General features: G+C 36.7%; 1 protein-coding gene across 2 annotated transcripts in view; it reads right to left on the bottom strand.

The window, feature by feature from the left end:
- The window catches only part of LRP12 (LDL receptor related protein 12), a 73,275-nt gene that overhangs the window by 17,093 nt on the left and 42,140 nt on the right, over nucleotides 1–14,042 (bottom strand). For both annotated transcript variants that reach the window (XM_044245105.1, XM_044245107.1), the window contains one exon: nucleotides 3,159–3,294. In XM_044245105.1, coding sequence (XP_044101040.1) covers nucleotides 3,159–3,294 — 136 coding nt within the window. The remainder of the gene's footprint in view (nucleotides 1–3,158; nucleotides 3,295–14,042) is intronic.

Here is a 14,042-nt window from a genome sequence, read left to right as displayed (position 1 = left end):
GGGAGAAACAGGCTCCCTGCCGAGCAAGGAGCCCGATGTGGGACTCGATCCCAGGATGCTGGGATCATGACCTGAGCCGAAGGCAGCTGCTTAACCAACTGAGCCACCCAGGCGTCCCCCCAAAATTTAATTTTTATTTAAATTTAGCTAACATATAGTTTATTATTAGTTTCAGAGAGAGAGTTCAGTGATTCCTCAGTCTTATATAACACCCAGTGCTCATTACATCATGTGCCTCCTTAATGTTCATCACCAGTTACCCCATCCCTCTACCACCTTAAGGCTTCTTTCTTGAGCAAAACACCCTGACTCCAGTTCTTGGCTTCAAGCAGGGAATTAAAATCCAATCCTCTATCTCCTCTTGTTAAGATGGCTTTTGTTGATTTTGGTAAGTTTCAAGGGAGAGGAATAAGGTAAAAATGTCTTCATGTTACCATTTTTAACCAGTTTTATAAGGAGAGCTCTAAGTATTGCTTATACATCATTCATATAATTTTAGTCTCTCTCTTTTATCTGGATTTTAATTTTATCTAAACTCAGAAATGGATGTTTTCTTTTTATCAAAAATGCTTTATTTTTAAAATTATTTTTATTTATTTGAAAGAGAGAGCGAAAGAGCACAAATAGGCAGAGTGGCAGGCCGAGGGAGAGGGAAGGAGCGAGAGCGTGATGTGGGACTCGATCCCAGAACCCTGGGATCATGACCTGAGCCAAAGGCAGATGCTTAACTGACTTAGACACCCAGGTGCCCCTATCAAAATGCTTTAAAACATCTGTCTACTCTAGATAATCATACACTTTCTTTGACTTATCAATATAGTAAATTAATTTAGAATTTTCAAATAGACTTACTTTTCTGTCTAAATGAGCTGCATTTGATCATGGTATAAAATTCTTTTGAACAATTTAAGATTATACCAATATTCACAAGTGAAATTTGACTGTCCTTGTGTGTATGTGATCTTTTTTTTTTTTTTTTTTAAAGATTTTATTTATTTATTTGACAGAGAGAGATCACAAGCAGATGGAGAGGCAGGCAGAGAGGGAGATAGAGGGAAGCAGGCTCCCTGCTGAGCAGAGAGCCCGACGCGGGACTCGATCCCAGGACCCCGAGATCATGACCTGAGCCGAAGGCAGCGGCTTAACCCACTGAGCCACCCAGGCGCCCTGTATGTGATCTTTTTAAAGTTTGGTATTTTTAATGATAATGATTTCAGTAAGAACTAGGACAATTACTAAAATCATCTTCTGATCTCATTGGGCTGTGTAAATCCAAATTCATTAACTTCTTCTGGAATTTAGGAAATTTTCTTTTAGAAGTATGGCCTATGTCTAATTTTGTTCTGCTTTTTAGTATTGTGCTTGGTTTTAGTGTTTCTTTGTAAAATTTGAAGGGTCCAACACATGCTCAGAACCAAATGGCAGTACTCCAGGTAGCCTCCTCCGTGATGGCAAGAATCTCCAAGTCTTATGGAACTGAGCTTGTAGGCGGCAAATTTAATTTTGGGGTTGGATTTTTAGTTAAAAGATAAAAATCTCTAAAAACTCTAGTTTTATGTTGAAAGAAATCCAATACAAGGAATCCCTATGGTTAAAACGCTATTTTGTAAACATGTTTATACTTAGTCATAAGCAACAGAAAATAAGCCTCTTGTCCGGGTTCCAACACTGGCACTATTGCACAAGGATCATCTTAGTGGCACATACTAACAATCCATCAGGCAAGAGAATCACACTTCTCAGAGAACAGTTTCTATACAAACTCAGCTTCAGTGTTGCGGAAGATATGGCTTAGGGAGAAGGGACCAGAGGAAAACAAACCAGATGGCCCCTGTTTTATGGCTTCCACAGAAAAAGGGGGATTGAACACAGTTGTGTTTCTCAAGAGACACTGGTTGTCTCATTAGTTAAGGGATATAAATAAGGAAGATGGATGAAATAGACAAAGGGGATTAAGAGGTACAAACTTCCAGTTGTAAAATAAATAAGTCACAGGATGAAAAGTACAACATAGGGAATGTAGTCAATATATTATAGTAACACTGGTAAGGTGACAGAAGGTGACTACCTTACCATGGTGAGTACTGAATAATGTAGAGAATTGTTGATCACTATGTTGTACACTTGAACTAATGTAACATTGTACGTTCATTAATTATATTTCAAAAACCCCTGCAAAAGTAGGCTAAACTTATAATCTTACTTTTTAAAAATGTAAGAAGGGATTTAAATCTGTGATCTGCCAAGTCTCTTCTAAATCTAAAAACCTATACCTACTACCTATAAAAATATTACTAATGAAACCATGTTGAAGATGCCTTTCCGCTGTAGCAGACACTGCCTCTGTGATAGGCATGACTTTCTGATTTGTGTTTCAGTTCTAACTTCTGATTTGTGTTTCAGTTATTTATTAAGGCACAGTAATTTTTTCTTTTTCTCCCCTTAGGCAAACTTTTTTCCTAATAGCCTTGATATAATTTCCTTAAGCGAGCATTATCTACTTCCACTGAATCTTCTCTCCTTAGTATCTTATCCCCATACTGTTTTCCTGCAATTTTAAAACTTTTTAAAATGAATCTTAATCTTTATTTATATTTATTAGAATCTTAAACTTTTGTTTATTTCTCCTAGGCATACCTTTCAAAAGTTCTTGAGTTTCGAAGTTATAAAAGAGATTTTTCTAGACACATTATCAGCTTGTTTCAAGTCTTATATACATACATATACACAGGTAAACACTACAATCATGTTTTAGCTTGTTAAGACAGAGGACTCTACTAATAAGACTAAGGTTACGGGCTAGATTTCCAAGTGGATTGGTGAGTTCTGTTTATTTGTCCCACAGCCAAAGATTACACTCTTGATCCTAATAAGCTATTTTACAAATGTGCACCTTTTGTTAAAAGGTAATCTACAAGAATATGGATGGCTCAGTGGAAATCCATTACAACCATCAGAAAAATATTCAGAACACATACCCTTATAGTACGGGAAGGACGGACCATTATTCCGAGCCTTAATATGGTACTAGTAACTATAGTTTATTACATTTTTAGAAAATTATCTTTTATATAACTGCATGCTGAGTGATGGATACTTGGAAATTGAATTTATATTTGTAATATTATATAGTAATTCAGAAGGGTTATCAGAATTACCTTATGGTAATGATTTCCCCTGGGTTTGCCCGTATGAACCAGCTGCAGTTGATTCTGGCAGGATATTCAGAAGGCCAGCCTGGGCTTGTGATTATACCACTTGGTGCTCGAATTTGTTCTGGAGTCTCTCCACAAGCTGGAAGAAGCCAAAGCAATCTTAGCTAATTATTATACTTTAAAACAAAGCACTAAGTAAATAAGTGTTTATTAAAAAAAAACCCAAAAAACAACCCACACATCAGACATCAAATCATACGCAATAAAATATGCCATCATCAACCTTAAGTATCTTTCATTATTTATAAGATATTTTATTTTCTTCCCTTTTAGTCAAAGTATTTCATTCTAATTAAGTACACATTTTGGGGAGGCATGAAAGTTTTCAAATTGGGCCTTTGAATAACAGTTTAAAAGTCAGGATTATTAGCTTTAGCCATGGCTATTGATCATCTGATTCATCTATCTTTTTTCAAAACTCACCTTTTAAATTCATTTTCTTTATTACAAACTAACTATAAAGTTCAATGTTTACTGAATTACTGTTGTTTAAGAGTACCATTTTGGTTTTTGGACACTTTAAATTAAAAAACTATTATATAAAGAGTCTTCTGAGCAAAATAAAAAACAAAAAGCACATATAAACATGATAGCAAGATGCCGGATTGTTACAAAGCTAGTGGGTGACTGGATCAAGACCACAAAGCACTATACCTCAAAAGTACTGCAAAGCAGTTCTTTAATTTATTCTGTTAATATTTCTAAATTTTATTACAGGGTGATAAATGAATCCTAAATTATTTTAAAAATAAAGGCTTGAAAAGGTGACTACAATATCATTATGTGATTAGATATCTGAATATCATGAAGAAATACAGTAACAAGCTTAAACTCCTACCAGCACTTTCCTGGTTTATTCTCCTTGCATGATCTTGAACTCACAGAGTGATATAATTCACATCTTACCTATCCAGAGGTCAGCAGATAATGTGACAATTCATTCTCCCTCAATTTAAAAGATAGTCATTGGAGTCCAAAAAAATACATGATGAATGTTTTAAGCTTTCAGTAAAATTTAAAACCTTAGAACCTCTTATTTGATGTAATTTCAACATATTAGATTATTTGATTTTTAAAATAGCAGCAGATTAGAAGCAGCAAATTAGAAGTAAGGAAAATAGCTGCTCGGGGTCCAGAGCCAGTTACCAGAAGTAATGGGGGCAATTTTCAGAACAAAAAAAGAGTATGTGCTGAAGTGAATAACCATGACGGCTCAGAACATGTATAATACTGCCTATCTTCCAAAAGCTGAGAGAAGACTCTCCTTTCATAACACTTAGTAGTCATACCTAGCTAAAAGAGTTACTGAGTGAGTACAGGAATCCTTGCACGCAAACTGTAGTATGTGGCTGGAACTTCGATACTTTTGGAGTTCTGCTGTTAGTTTAAAAATTAGTTCACCCCATTAATAGATAGACAAGTATAATTATAACTACAATTTGTAAAAATGGCATTTTTTTTTTTTTTTTGGTAACAGAGGTTACAATCCACTCAATTAAGGTTAGAATGCTAAGAAGCATACTATGCAATTTTAAAAAGGTTTATCTATAATGATCAAAATAAAGCAAGCTTTATTGCTGAAGGAGTCAATCCTTATTTCCATAGGATAACCCATTCCCTGAAGAAACAGTGCAATCTAGGTTTTGAAAGTATACTTTACTGAAGAAAAACTGTTCATGCTTAAATGCATCTACCCTAGAATTAGGGTACATAGCCCCAAAAGGATCTTGTTTTCAATCACTTTTAGAGAACAGACCCATAACACAAAATATTTCAAGGATATAATATATCAAAAGCCTATTACACATCTTACTGCCCACTCAGAGTTGAAACTTCCAATTATTTTTGGTTAGCTTTCATTAAGAGTAAAATTTCCCTTATAATTTTTTAAAAATTTTGATGATACTTTAGAGAAAGACTAAATTTATCTACATGTGAGCTTATTGACAATGACGTGCTAGAGGTTTGCTTTTAAATTTAATGAATTATCATGATAATAATTAAAGAAAAGATATCCTAAGTCATTTGTCAGAACTTTTCCTTTCTTCATTATCTCTTGCCAAAGCATTTGGGAGTAGCATACTAAACAAAAAACCAGGAAGGAATAACTTATGGCAAAGCACACAATTTGTTAGCCTTTAAATAAATGAATAGAGTACCTTCAGGGGAAAAGCCAGGAAGAATTTCATTAGGTTTTGTTTTAAATTTCTACCCCCTGAATACTGAGAAACCCATAGGTGGTGCTCTTACACCAAAAACTAAGTATGTTATGTTCTGATATGGATGCTCAAAAATACTATTGTGATTATTTTATTTTCATACAACGGCCCAAGAATAAGATACACCAGCCATAAATAAGAATGGATATTTTAAGATTTAGTATTTCACATTTCTAATTCAATAAGTACTTTAAAAACAAAATGATAGTATCATGTTGCTCCTTTAATTGGTTATGAACACTTAACTTTGCACATTTGCAACATGTGACGTGACTGAGTTTGGCATTTAGTTTCAAATCCAGCCGGTGGCTTTTTATCAACACATTTTTCCATGTGCTTGCTACACATTGGGCATGTAGATAAATATACTGTAGAACAACCATAACTTCTTCCTTACTCTATTTAAGAAAGAGTAAATTCAAATGCCAAAAGAGTAAGATTAACATTAGAAACCATTAAGAAAGTTTCTGTCCCTTTGGGTTAAAAATTTGGGTTAAGGTCTATCATATATAGATAGATCGATAGATCTATAGATAGATCTATCGATCTATAGATAGATCGATAGATCTATAGATAGGTATCTACCTATCTATAGATAGATCTAGCGATCTATCTATAGATAGGTAGATTTGGAATCATAAAATCTAGATGCTATCTGTTGTTTACTGGCTTTGTCATAGTGTAAGCTATGAAACCTCTTTGGGTCTTGGCTTCCTTGTGTGTTAAAATAAGAAGTTGCTACTTGAATACCTCTAAGGTCTGTTTTGGCCCTAAATCGTGCCCATCCCCATCTCCCATCATCAAGATATATTTCTACTACATTTCTGATGGCTTATCAGGATGTACTCATAAATTTTTCCTTGTTTTCTTACTTTTCATTTTCTCTCTGGCCTACTGAAACCAGACTTTCAATTCTTCACTCCATAAAAGCCTTGCTAGCAGGCAAAACCATCACTGACCTTACTGCTCAATCAAAGGGATGCTCATCCCCATCCTATTTGATCCCTCTGGCGTATCTAAGAGGGATTTGTTTTTTCTTGATACTCTTGTACCTTGACTTTGCTGACGTCACTTCTTCTGGCTTACCTCCTACCTCTGACTGCTCTGTGTTAGTTCTCTAGCTCTAGATCATACTCTTTGGCCAGCTTCTGGCAGGCTGGTGTTTGCAGTTCATTCCCAAGCCTTCTGCTCTCCTCGCTCTCTATGGAAGGTCTCATTCCCTCCTACAATTTCAACTATGCTCTACAGTTCATGGGTTGAAGATCTCTAATCCAGAGAGTTTACATAATCAAACGCCCACTGGACATTCCAACCTCAAATTCAACATGATCAGAACAGTGTCTATTTCCCAAATCTTTCTTTTTATCGTATATTCTGAAACCTTATTGTCTTAGGCGTCAGTTCGTTAAAGGAATAGTCACTTTACTTTCTTCAAATAAAAGGGAAATTTACTTTAATATTACAGGCAATTTTGGGGCCATGGGTGGCTTTGTGGGTTAAAGCCTCTGACTTTGGCTCGGGTTGTGATCCCGGGGTCCTGGGATTGAGCCCCGTGTCAGGCTCTCTGCTCAGCTTCCCTTCCTCTCTCTCTGCCTGCCTCTCTGTCTACTTGTGATCTCTGTCTGTCAAATAAATAAATAAAATATTTTAAAAAAAATTACAGGCAATTTTAAGGACTTCCAAGCATAGTAAGTAACTCAGGCCTTAAGAGCAACTAAAATGAGAAATTTCCAAATTAAACACTGATACTGCCTTCCTCACCTCTTAGGCCTGCTTTATCTCGTAACATCTACCCCAATTTTCCAATTGACTTTTTCTGAGTCCTCTATTTTTTCATTATTTCAGTGTCTTCTAATGATTCCCCATTCCTAACTCATCGTAACCCTTCAGCTCAAGTACATACCATCAACTGTAATTTCAATTTTTCTTAGTTTTTTATATTTATATTAATGTTATTCATTTTATATTTTATATGTAAGATATGGGTGAGATTATTCACTTTGACAATACTTAAGCCTCCATCCCCTCACTTGTAAATAGGGATTAAAACACCATACCTACCACCTAGTGTTTGTTACAAAGGTTAAATACAACTATTATGGTAAAGGACTTAGCACACTGCTTGGATTATAATAAAGTGTCAATAAATAACAGCACATGATCCCTAGTCAGACTGGTTGGTAGTAAGGCCTGGAATGCTGTAGTGAGATGTGTTCAGACTAAGCAGAAAGAGGCAGTGACTATTCATTTAATACATACTGGGCACCATCACGCTCTGGAAAGAATGAGAAACTATGCCACCAGTTAGCTGGTTATCTGATGACATAGGCGGAAGGTAGGGTAAGGATAAGGTTGGGATATATACCCACAAAACAGTGCTTTAGAAAGTGAATCTTTTTTTGTTTTGCAACAAAACTGTTTCTGTAATACTACTAGTCTGAATGTCATCCTTTCAGACTGACTATACTCCCAATTTGGGATATACCAAACCTGACATTCTTTTACCTACATTTATTCTACCCATTCCTTCTCTAATGCTTATACATAATCATATATAAAAATCTCTATATAAGTATGTACATATGCACACACATTTTATTTATTTATTTGATGGAGAGAGGGAGAGATCACAAGTAGGCAGAGAGGCAGGCAGAGAGAGAGAGGGGGAAGCAGGCTCCCCGCTGAGCAGAGAGCTCAATGCAGGGCTCGATCCCAGGTCCTCTGATCATGACCTGAGCTGAAGGCAGAGGCTTAACCCACTGAGCCACCTAGATGCCCTACATAGTTTTTTTTTAAAAGATTTTCTTTTTTTAGGGGTGCCTGGGTGGCTCATTTGATTAAGTGTCTGACTCCTGGTATCAGCGTGGGTCATGATCTCAGGGTTGGGAGCCCACGCACGGGGCTCCATGCTCAGCGGGGAGTTCGTTTAAGATTCTCTCCTTTTATCTCCCACCACCTGCCCCAGCTCACCAAAACACAAACTCTCTAAAATACATAAATAAGTCTTAAAAAATAAAATGTTATTATTTTTTTTCCTTTGAAAGTAATCTCGGGCGCCTGGGTGGCTCAGTGGGTTAAGCCGCTGCCTTCGGCTCAGGTCATGATCTCAGGGTCCTGGGATCGAGTCCTGCATCAGGCTCTCTGCTCAGCAGGGAGCCTGCTTCCTCCTCTCTCTCTCTGCCTGCCTCTCTGCCTACTTGTGATCCCTCTCTCTGTCAAATAAATAAATAAAATATTAAAAAAAAAAAAGAAAGTAATCTCTACATCCAATGTGGGGCTTGAATTTATAATCCTGAGATCGAGAGTGGCATGCTCTACCAACTGGGTCAGTGAGGTGTCCTGAATTATATTTTTATTTTTGATTAAACTGTTCCCCATTAGAGAAGCAAATGTCTTCAAGGAGTAAGTGTGAAGCCCAGAGGATATGGATGCAAAGTCTGGACTGATTCTAGGTGTAAGTGTCAGGGATAACTGACTGTTGTTAGCATTTTGATGGCTATTTTATCAGGGCTATCCTTACAAAGCTACAGAGTTGTAAGTGATGTGCACCAACACTACTTTTCTCATAAGCTCTGTTTAGTTTAGTGTTTAATTTTGCAGATTGTCAGTTTTCCAGAAATGATTATATTTTAGTCTTTGTTCATTTCGCTTCCTTAATAGACCTCTTAACAACCAGTATCAACTTTTGGTTCTTGGAATAGAAATATCTACAAAAAACATATCTACCTAATTTGCTCTTTAGACATAAAGAAGCATTCAAGTATTTTGGATGATGATAATCCATTATATCTACCTTTGATAAATTTCTTGTAACTCTAGAAACAGAAACTCCCAAGTTAAGGAGGTTCCAATTCAAAAGACAGCAACTTTCCACTTGGACAGCATCTTCTCCATAAAATTATGTAGTGATTAGGTTATCTAATTAGCTCTAAAAAGCCTATTTAATTCATAGTGGTTCTAAGAGGACAACTTGAATGAAAAATTGAAATTATTATAATGCTAGTGGTTAAGCTATACTCAAAAGCTACACTAAATATATACAGCTTTTAACTTAGCCTCTTTGTTATCAATTAAGAAAGGGAGAATTAACTGAGGAATGAATAGGTAGAGATTCTCTGATGGTGCTCTCAATAAGATTTTGATATTAGTTTTCAGGTTTAGAATACAAAGATCTCATTGCATAATTCAGAAAATGGCAAAACTGAGAAATACTCAAGACTTCTTCAGGTTTAACCTGATACTATTTCTTAATCTCAAAGGAAAGCAAAGAGCTACGGTTTTAAGCTAGATTAATGACTATAGCTATCAAATTTAAAGAAATCATTTAAAAAATAGGAAGTGTTCAAACAACTGCTATTTCACAGGACACATGGCAGAGGAGAGGAGAGAATGACTTCAAAATAATGTTAAAGAAACTGCCCTTCAATTTGAGATTTCATGGTTTTAAAGCCCGAGGAAAAAAAGAAGCAGGCAAGGAAATTTGATTAGAACCAAACTACCTGTAAAAGGAAACAAAACGACAATTTCCTGTTCTACAGATGAAGAACTGGGTTTCTTTTCAAAACTGACAAGAGCTGAGACTTTATGACTATAAGTAGCCTAGACTGAAAATGACATGGAACCTTTTGCCTTTGGTTTTAATAAGCCATAAAACTGAAATGCAAAGAAAAATCAACTATGCTGTACTGACCACTGAAGTACATAAAATACATATGAAAGACACATGAAAAGAGCATGTAGGGAATTCATGCTCTCATGGAAATTGCAGTTTTGGAATGAGATATGCTTATTCATTTAATCCAAGAAACTTATAAATAGTTATAAGAACATACAAAACAATATTGTCCTGAATGATACAGTATACTTTAAAGTCATTATAAACAATGCATCATATGGGCATAATTATTAAACAGACACAAAGAGCCACACTTACAAAAAACCTGCATTATATAAGTATAGAACAGGGAGGGCTTACTTGACTATTAACACAGCATTTTTTCACAAAACGGAAGTAGGCAGAGCCAGAGTAAAGAAAGAGCACATTCCAAATCAGAAAAATTTAATGACCCAGTTCTGTAGAAACCAGTCAAGCCAACGTAGGCTACTATGAAAAGAAGTGATGTGATGCAAAGAAAGAAACTGGTGAGGCACAGACGTCAGCTAAGAAGCTCCTCTAACCTGTAAACTTTTCCTTCATGTAAGTTCCACTATCTAACAAGAGCAAGAGCATGCTCCATCTGTTTATAAGCAAAGGACAGCTTTATAGTCAGTGGTGGTCACCATCATTTGACTGTCTTCTTTTTCAGAGTATGGTGTTTTATAAATATTAACTCCATTATGGCTGATAATACAAAAGCAATTCCAAATGCTGAAAACACTTGCAAGAAGAAATTAATTCCAATGGAAATAGAGGTACTTAAAAAAAGTGCCATCTCTTAGATAAAGCAGCAGCAAAGGGTGACTACCGAATGGGACTTAGGATTCGAGAAGGAAGATTCTGAAGGCTGACGAGGAAATCACATGATATATGGAAAAAACCGTGCCTGAACGAGAAATGTCAGGCACTGAGACATGGAAAATTAGGATATGCAGACAGATGATTAGCATGAAAACCCGACACCTACTGGTCCAGTTAGTGTAAGGAGAAGGGCAGCACTTTGAAACTTAAAGGTTAAGTATGGTGCACAAGCCTGACTTGTTGCAAGTTAGAGGTTTATGGTTCATGAGCTAAAGGACCGTGCACACAATCAAAGGGAGGAGTGTGTGGTCAGGCTTGTGGATCTCATTACTAATAATGATAATGCTGTTGTGTTAGGTACTTCTTTTTTTCTTTTTTAAAGGTTTACTTATTTAGAGGGGTAGGGGAAAGGGGCAGAGGGGGAGAGAGAGTATCTCAAGCATACTCCTTGCTGAGCACAGAGCCCAATGTGGGGCTCAACTTCATGACCCTGAGGTCATGATCTGGGGTGAAATCAAGAGTCGGATGCTTACCTGACGGAGCCACCCTGGCACCTTCGGGTACTTTCTTTAAATTCTTAGTATTTAATTCTTAATATTATTTAATTCTTAGTACTATTTAATTCTCTTCCTATTCCTATTTAACAGAGAAGAAAAAAAAAATGGAGGCACAGAGAACTCAATTTTCCTAAGATCACAAAAAAGCTAGTGAAGTGTCACAACTGGGATTTGAACCCAGGCGACAGGCTCCAGGAGCTGCAGTCCTAGCCACTAAGACACACTACTGCCCTAGCGAATTCCCTATGACATTTGGAATAATTATCAGGAAGACAGCAGGAGCTGCCTCAACAGAATTTCAGGGAAGATAAAAGTAGTTTATTTTGTAAAAACGTTCTCTTGGTCCTGTATTAACACAAAGAGAAAAGATTTTAAAACTTGTCAAGACTGATTCTTATTTGCTACAAATCTATGTAGTGACTGAAGACAGGACTAATCTACTTCTTGGTTTCTTTGGAAGAGTATTTCAGGACCCAACTTTAGTAAGAAAAATGTACAGACAGGACTTAATTATAGGCAAGATATCTGGGGCACGGGGAAGAACAGCAGCAATAAGGGGGGGGCAGTGAAGGCTGAGGAGGTATTTCAAAGGAAGGAGGAACAGAGAAGGGGAAAAGCAGGAAAGGCTGGAGGACTAACTGAAGATGGTAGTTATTTTTTTTTTTTTAAAGATTTTATTTATTTATTTGACAGAAAGAGATCACAAGTAGGCAGAGAGGCAGGCAGAGAGAGAGGAAGGGAAGCAGGCTCCCTGCTGAGCAGAGAACCCGATGTGGGGCTCGATCCCAGGACCCTGGGATCATATCATGACCTGATCTGAGGGCAGAGGCTTTAATCCACTGAGCCACCCAGGTGCCCCAGAAGATGGTAGTATTCTTAATGTTAAGACAGAGTCTAGAAAGCAAGCGTGTGGAGTATGAAGTCTATGGGCCACTGAGAACAATAGGCAAGTCTCGAGAACATCAGAATCCAAAGATGAATGAAGAGCAAGATTGGTCCTCTGTCAGGCTATCCTCTACGACACAGCTAAGCCCCAGCAACTTCCACAGAAAACAAGAAGTCCGCCATTAGGAAGAAACAACTTCAGTTTGAAAGTTCTCTTCTTGCAACTTGACTGGGTTTGTAGCCCGTCCCAGTGTCCTAATTTCTTTGACCTTTTATTGCCTAGACTCCTTGAACACCTGGTGTCTGAGCCGAGCTCCCACACAGTGTAAATGCCAGAACCGTCAGCACAATTAGGGTGGACAGCATTGGAAGGAGAAGGAGACTGGACATGGGTGGTGATCCCTTAGATTTACTCCACATTTCATTCCAACATTTTCAGGAAGTCTGAAAACTGAACTTCCCCTTTTATGGAACCAATTACTGACACTCTAATAGCAATATTTACTAGTCTAAGATGGGAAGGTTTTTAATTGTTATTTAAAAGGTAAGATCAGGAACACCTGGGTGGCTCAGTTGGGTTAAGCAACTGCCTTTGGCTCAGGTCATGATCCCGGACTCCTGGGATCGAGTCCCACGTTGGGCACCCAGATCGGCAAGGACTTCTTCCTTGACTTCTTCCCTCTCATGCTCTCTCTTTCCCCTTTTCACTCTCTTCCTCAAATAAACAAATAAATAAAATCTTTTTTTTTTTTTTTAAAGGTAAGATCAGTACAAGCAGGAAAATTTATATTAAATCTATCACTCACCCTCAGGACTCTCAGTATTTTCAAACCTGTTACTAGAAGTCACACATTTCTACTTTAAGCAGGAAATCCTACATCTAGCTGCTTATAATTAAATGAATATTCCTTTGCATTAGCACAGATACTTAAGAATGAATGCAGCAATATATTTATTCCTATTATTTTAAATAATGTTTTTTGAGGACCAAAATATTTCATGTGGTCTTCGACTCTAATCAAGGCAGGTAACCCCTTAGTTTCTTGAGGGCCACTAAAGTTCAGAACAAACAATGATCAAGGGTGACATGGCAGTAAAATAGAATATATATTTTTAAAAAGTTAAAATATAGAAAAACATATTTTTCAAAATATATTTTTCAAAAAACTAAATTTTTCAAAATATAGAAAAAGAAGGAAAAACAGAAAAAAAGAAAACCCCACAGTTTTTCCAGTTCTGAAAGGGTCATAGCACAATATGACTAAGATAAGGAGGGTGCCCTTAATAGAACTATCCAAACAGCTTTATCCTAAAATTTCTAAGTAGTAAGAGTAATTCTGAATTTTGCCAGCAAAGCACAAGATAAGGTAAATGGTGGAAGATTCAACCTTTTATACCTTTTCCTAAGGGCCTGAAATGGCAATTATTTTCCTGTAAGGGCATAGAAACTATTGATAATGGTACCTCTATTTCCCAATTTTAAGCACTACAGAAGACTAAAATGCTAAGCAAGCTACTACTTCTATTTCCTGAATGGGAAAAAATGTTAATTTTGAAGTTTACTGTGATTCTTGTGGGAAAATAGAAGGAGCAAAGCAAAAATCAGCACCTGAGCAAACATAAATTCGTCTTGACGCTCATGATTTTCTAAGCCATTTTTTAAATCACTTTTGACATAGTTCTTTTAGTATACGTTGCATCTTTTTCC

Source organism: Neovison vison, chromosome 4 (assembly GCF_020171115.1).
Source record: "Neovison vison isolate M4711 chromosome 4, ASM_NN_V1, whole genome shotgun sequence".
Classification (NCBI taxonomy): Eukaryota; Metazoa; Chordata; class Mammalia; order Carnivora; family Mustelidae; genus Neogale; species Neogale vison.
Note: the sequence above shows the minus strand (reverse complement) of the source record. Positions and strands in the feature narration are given on the sequence as shown.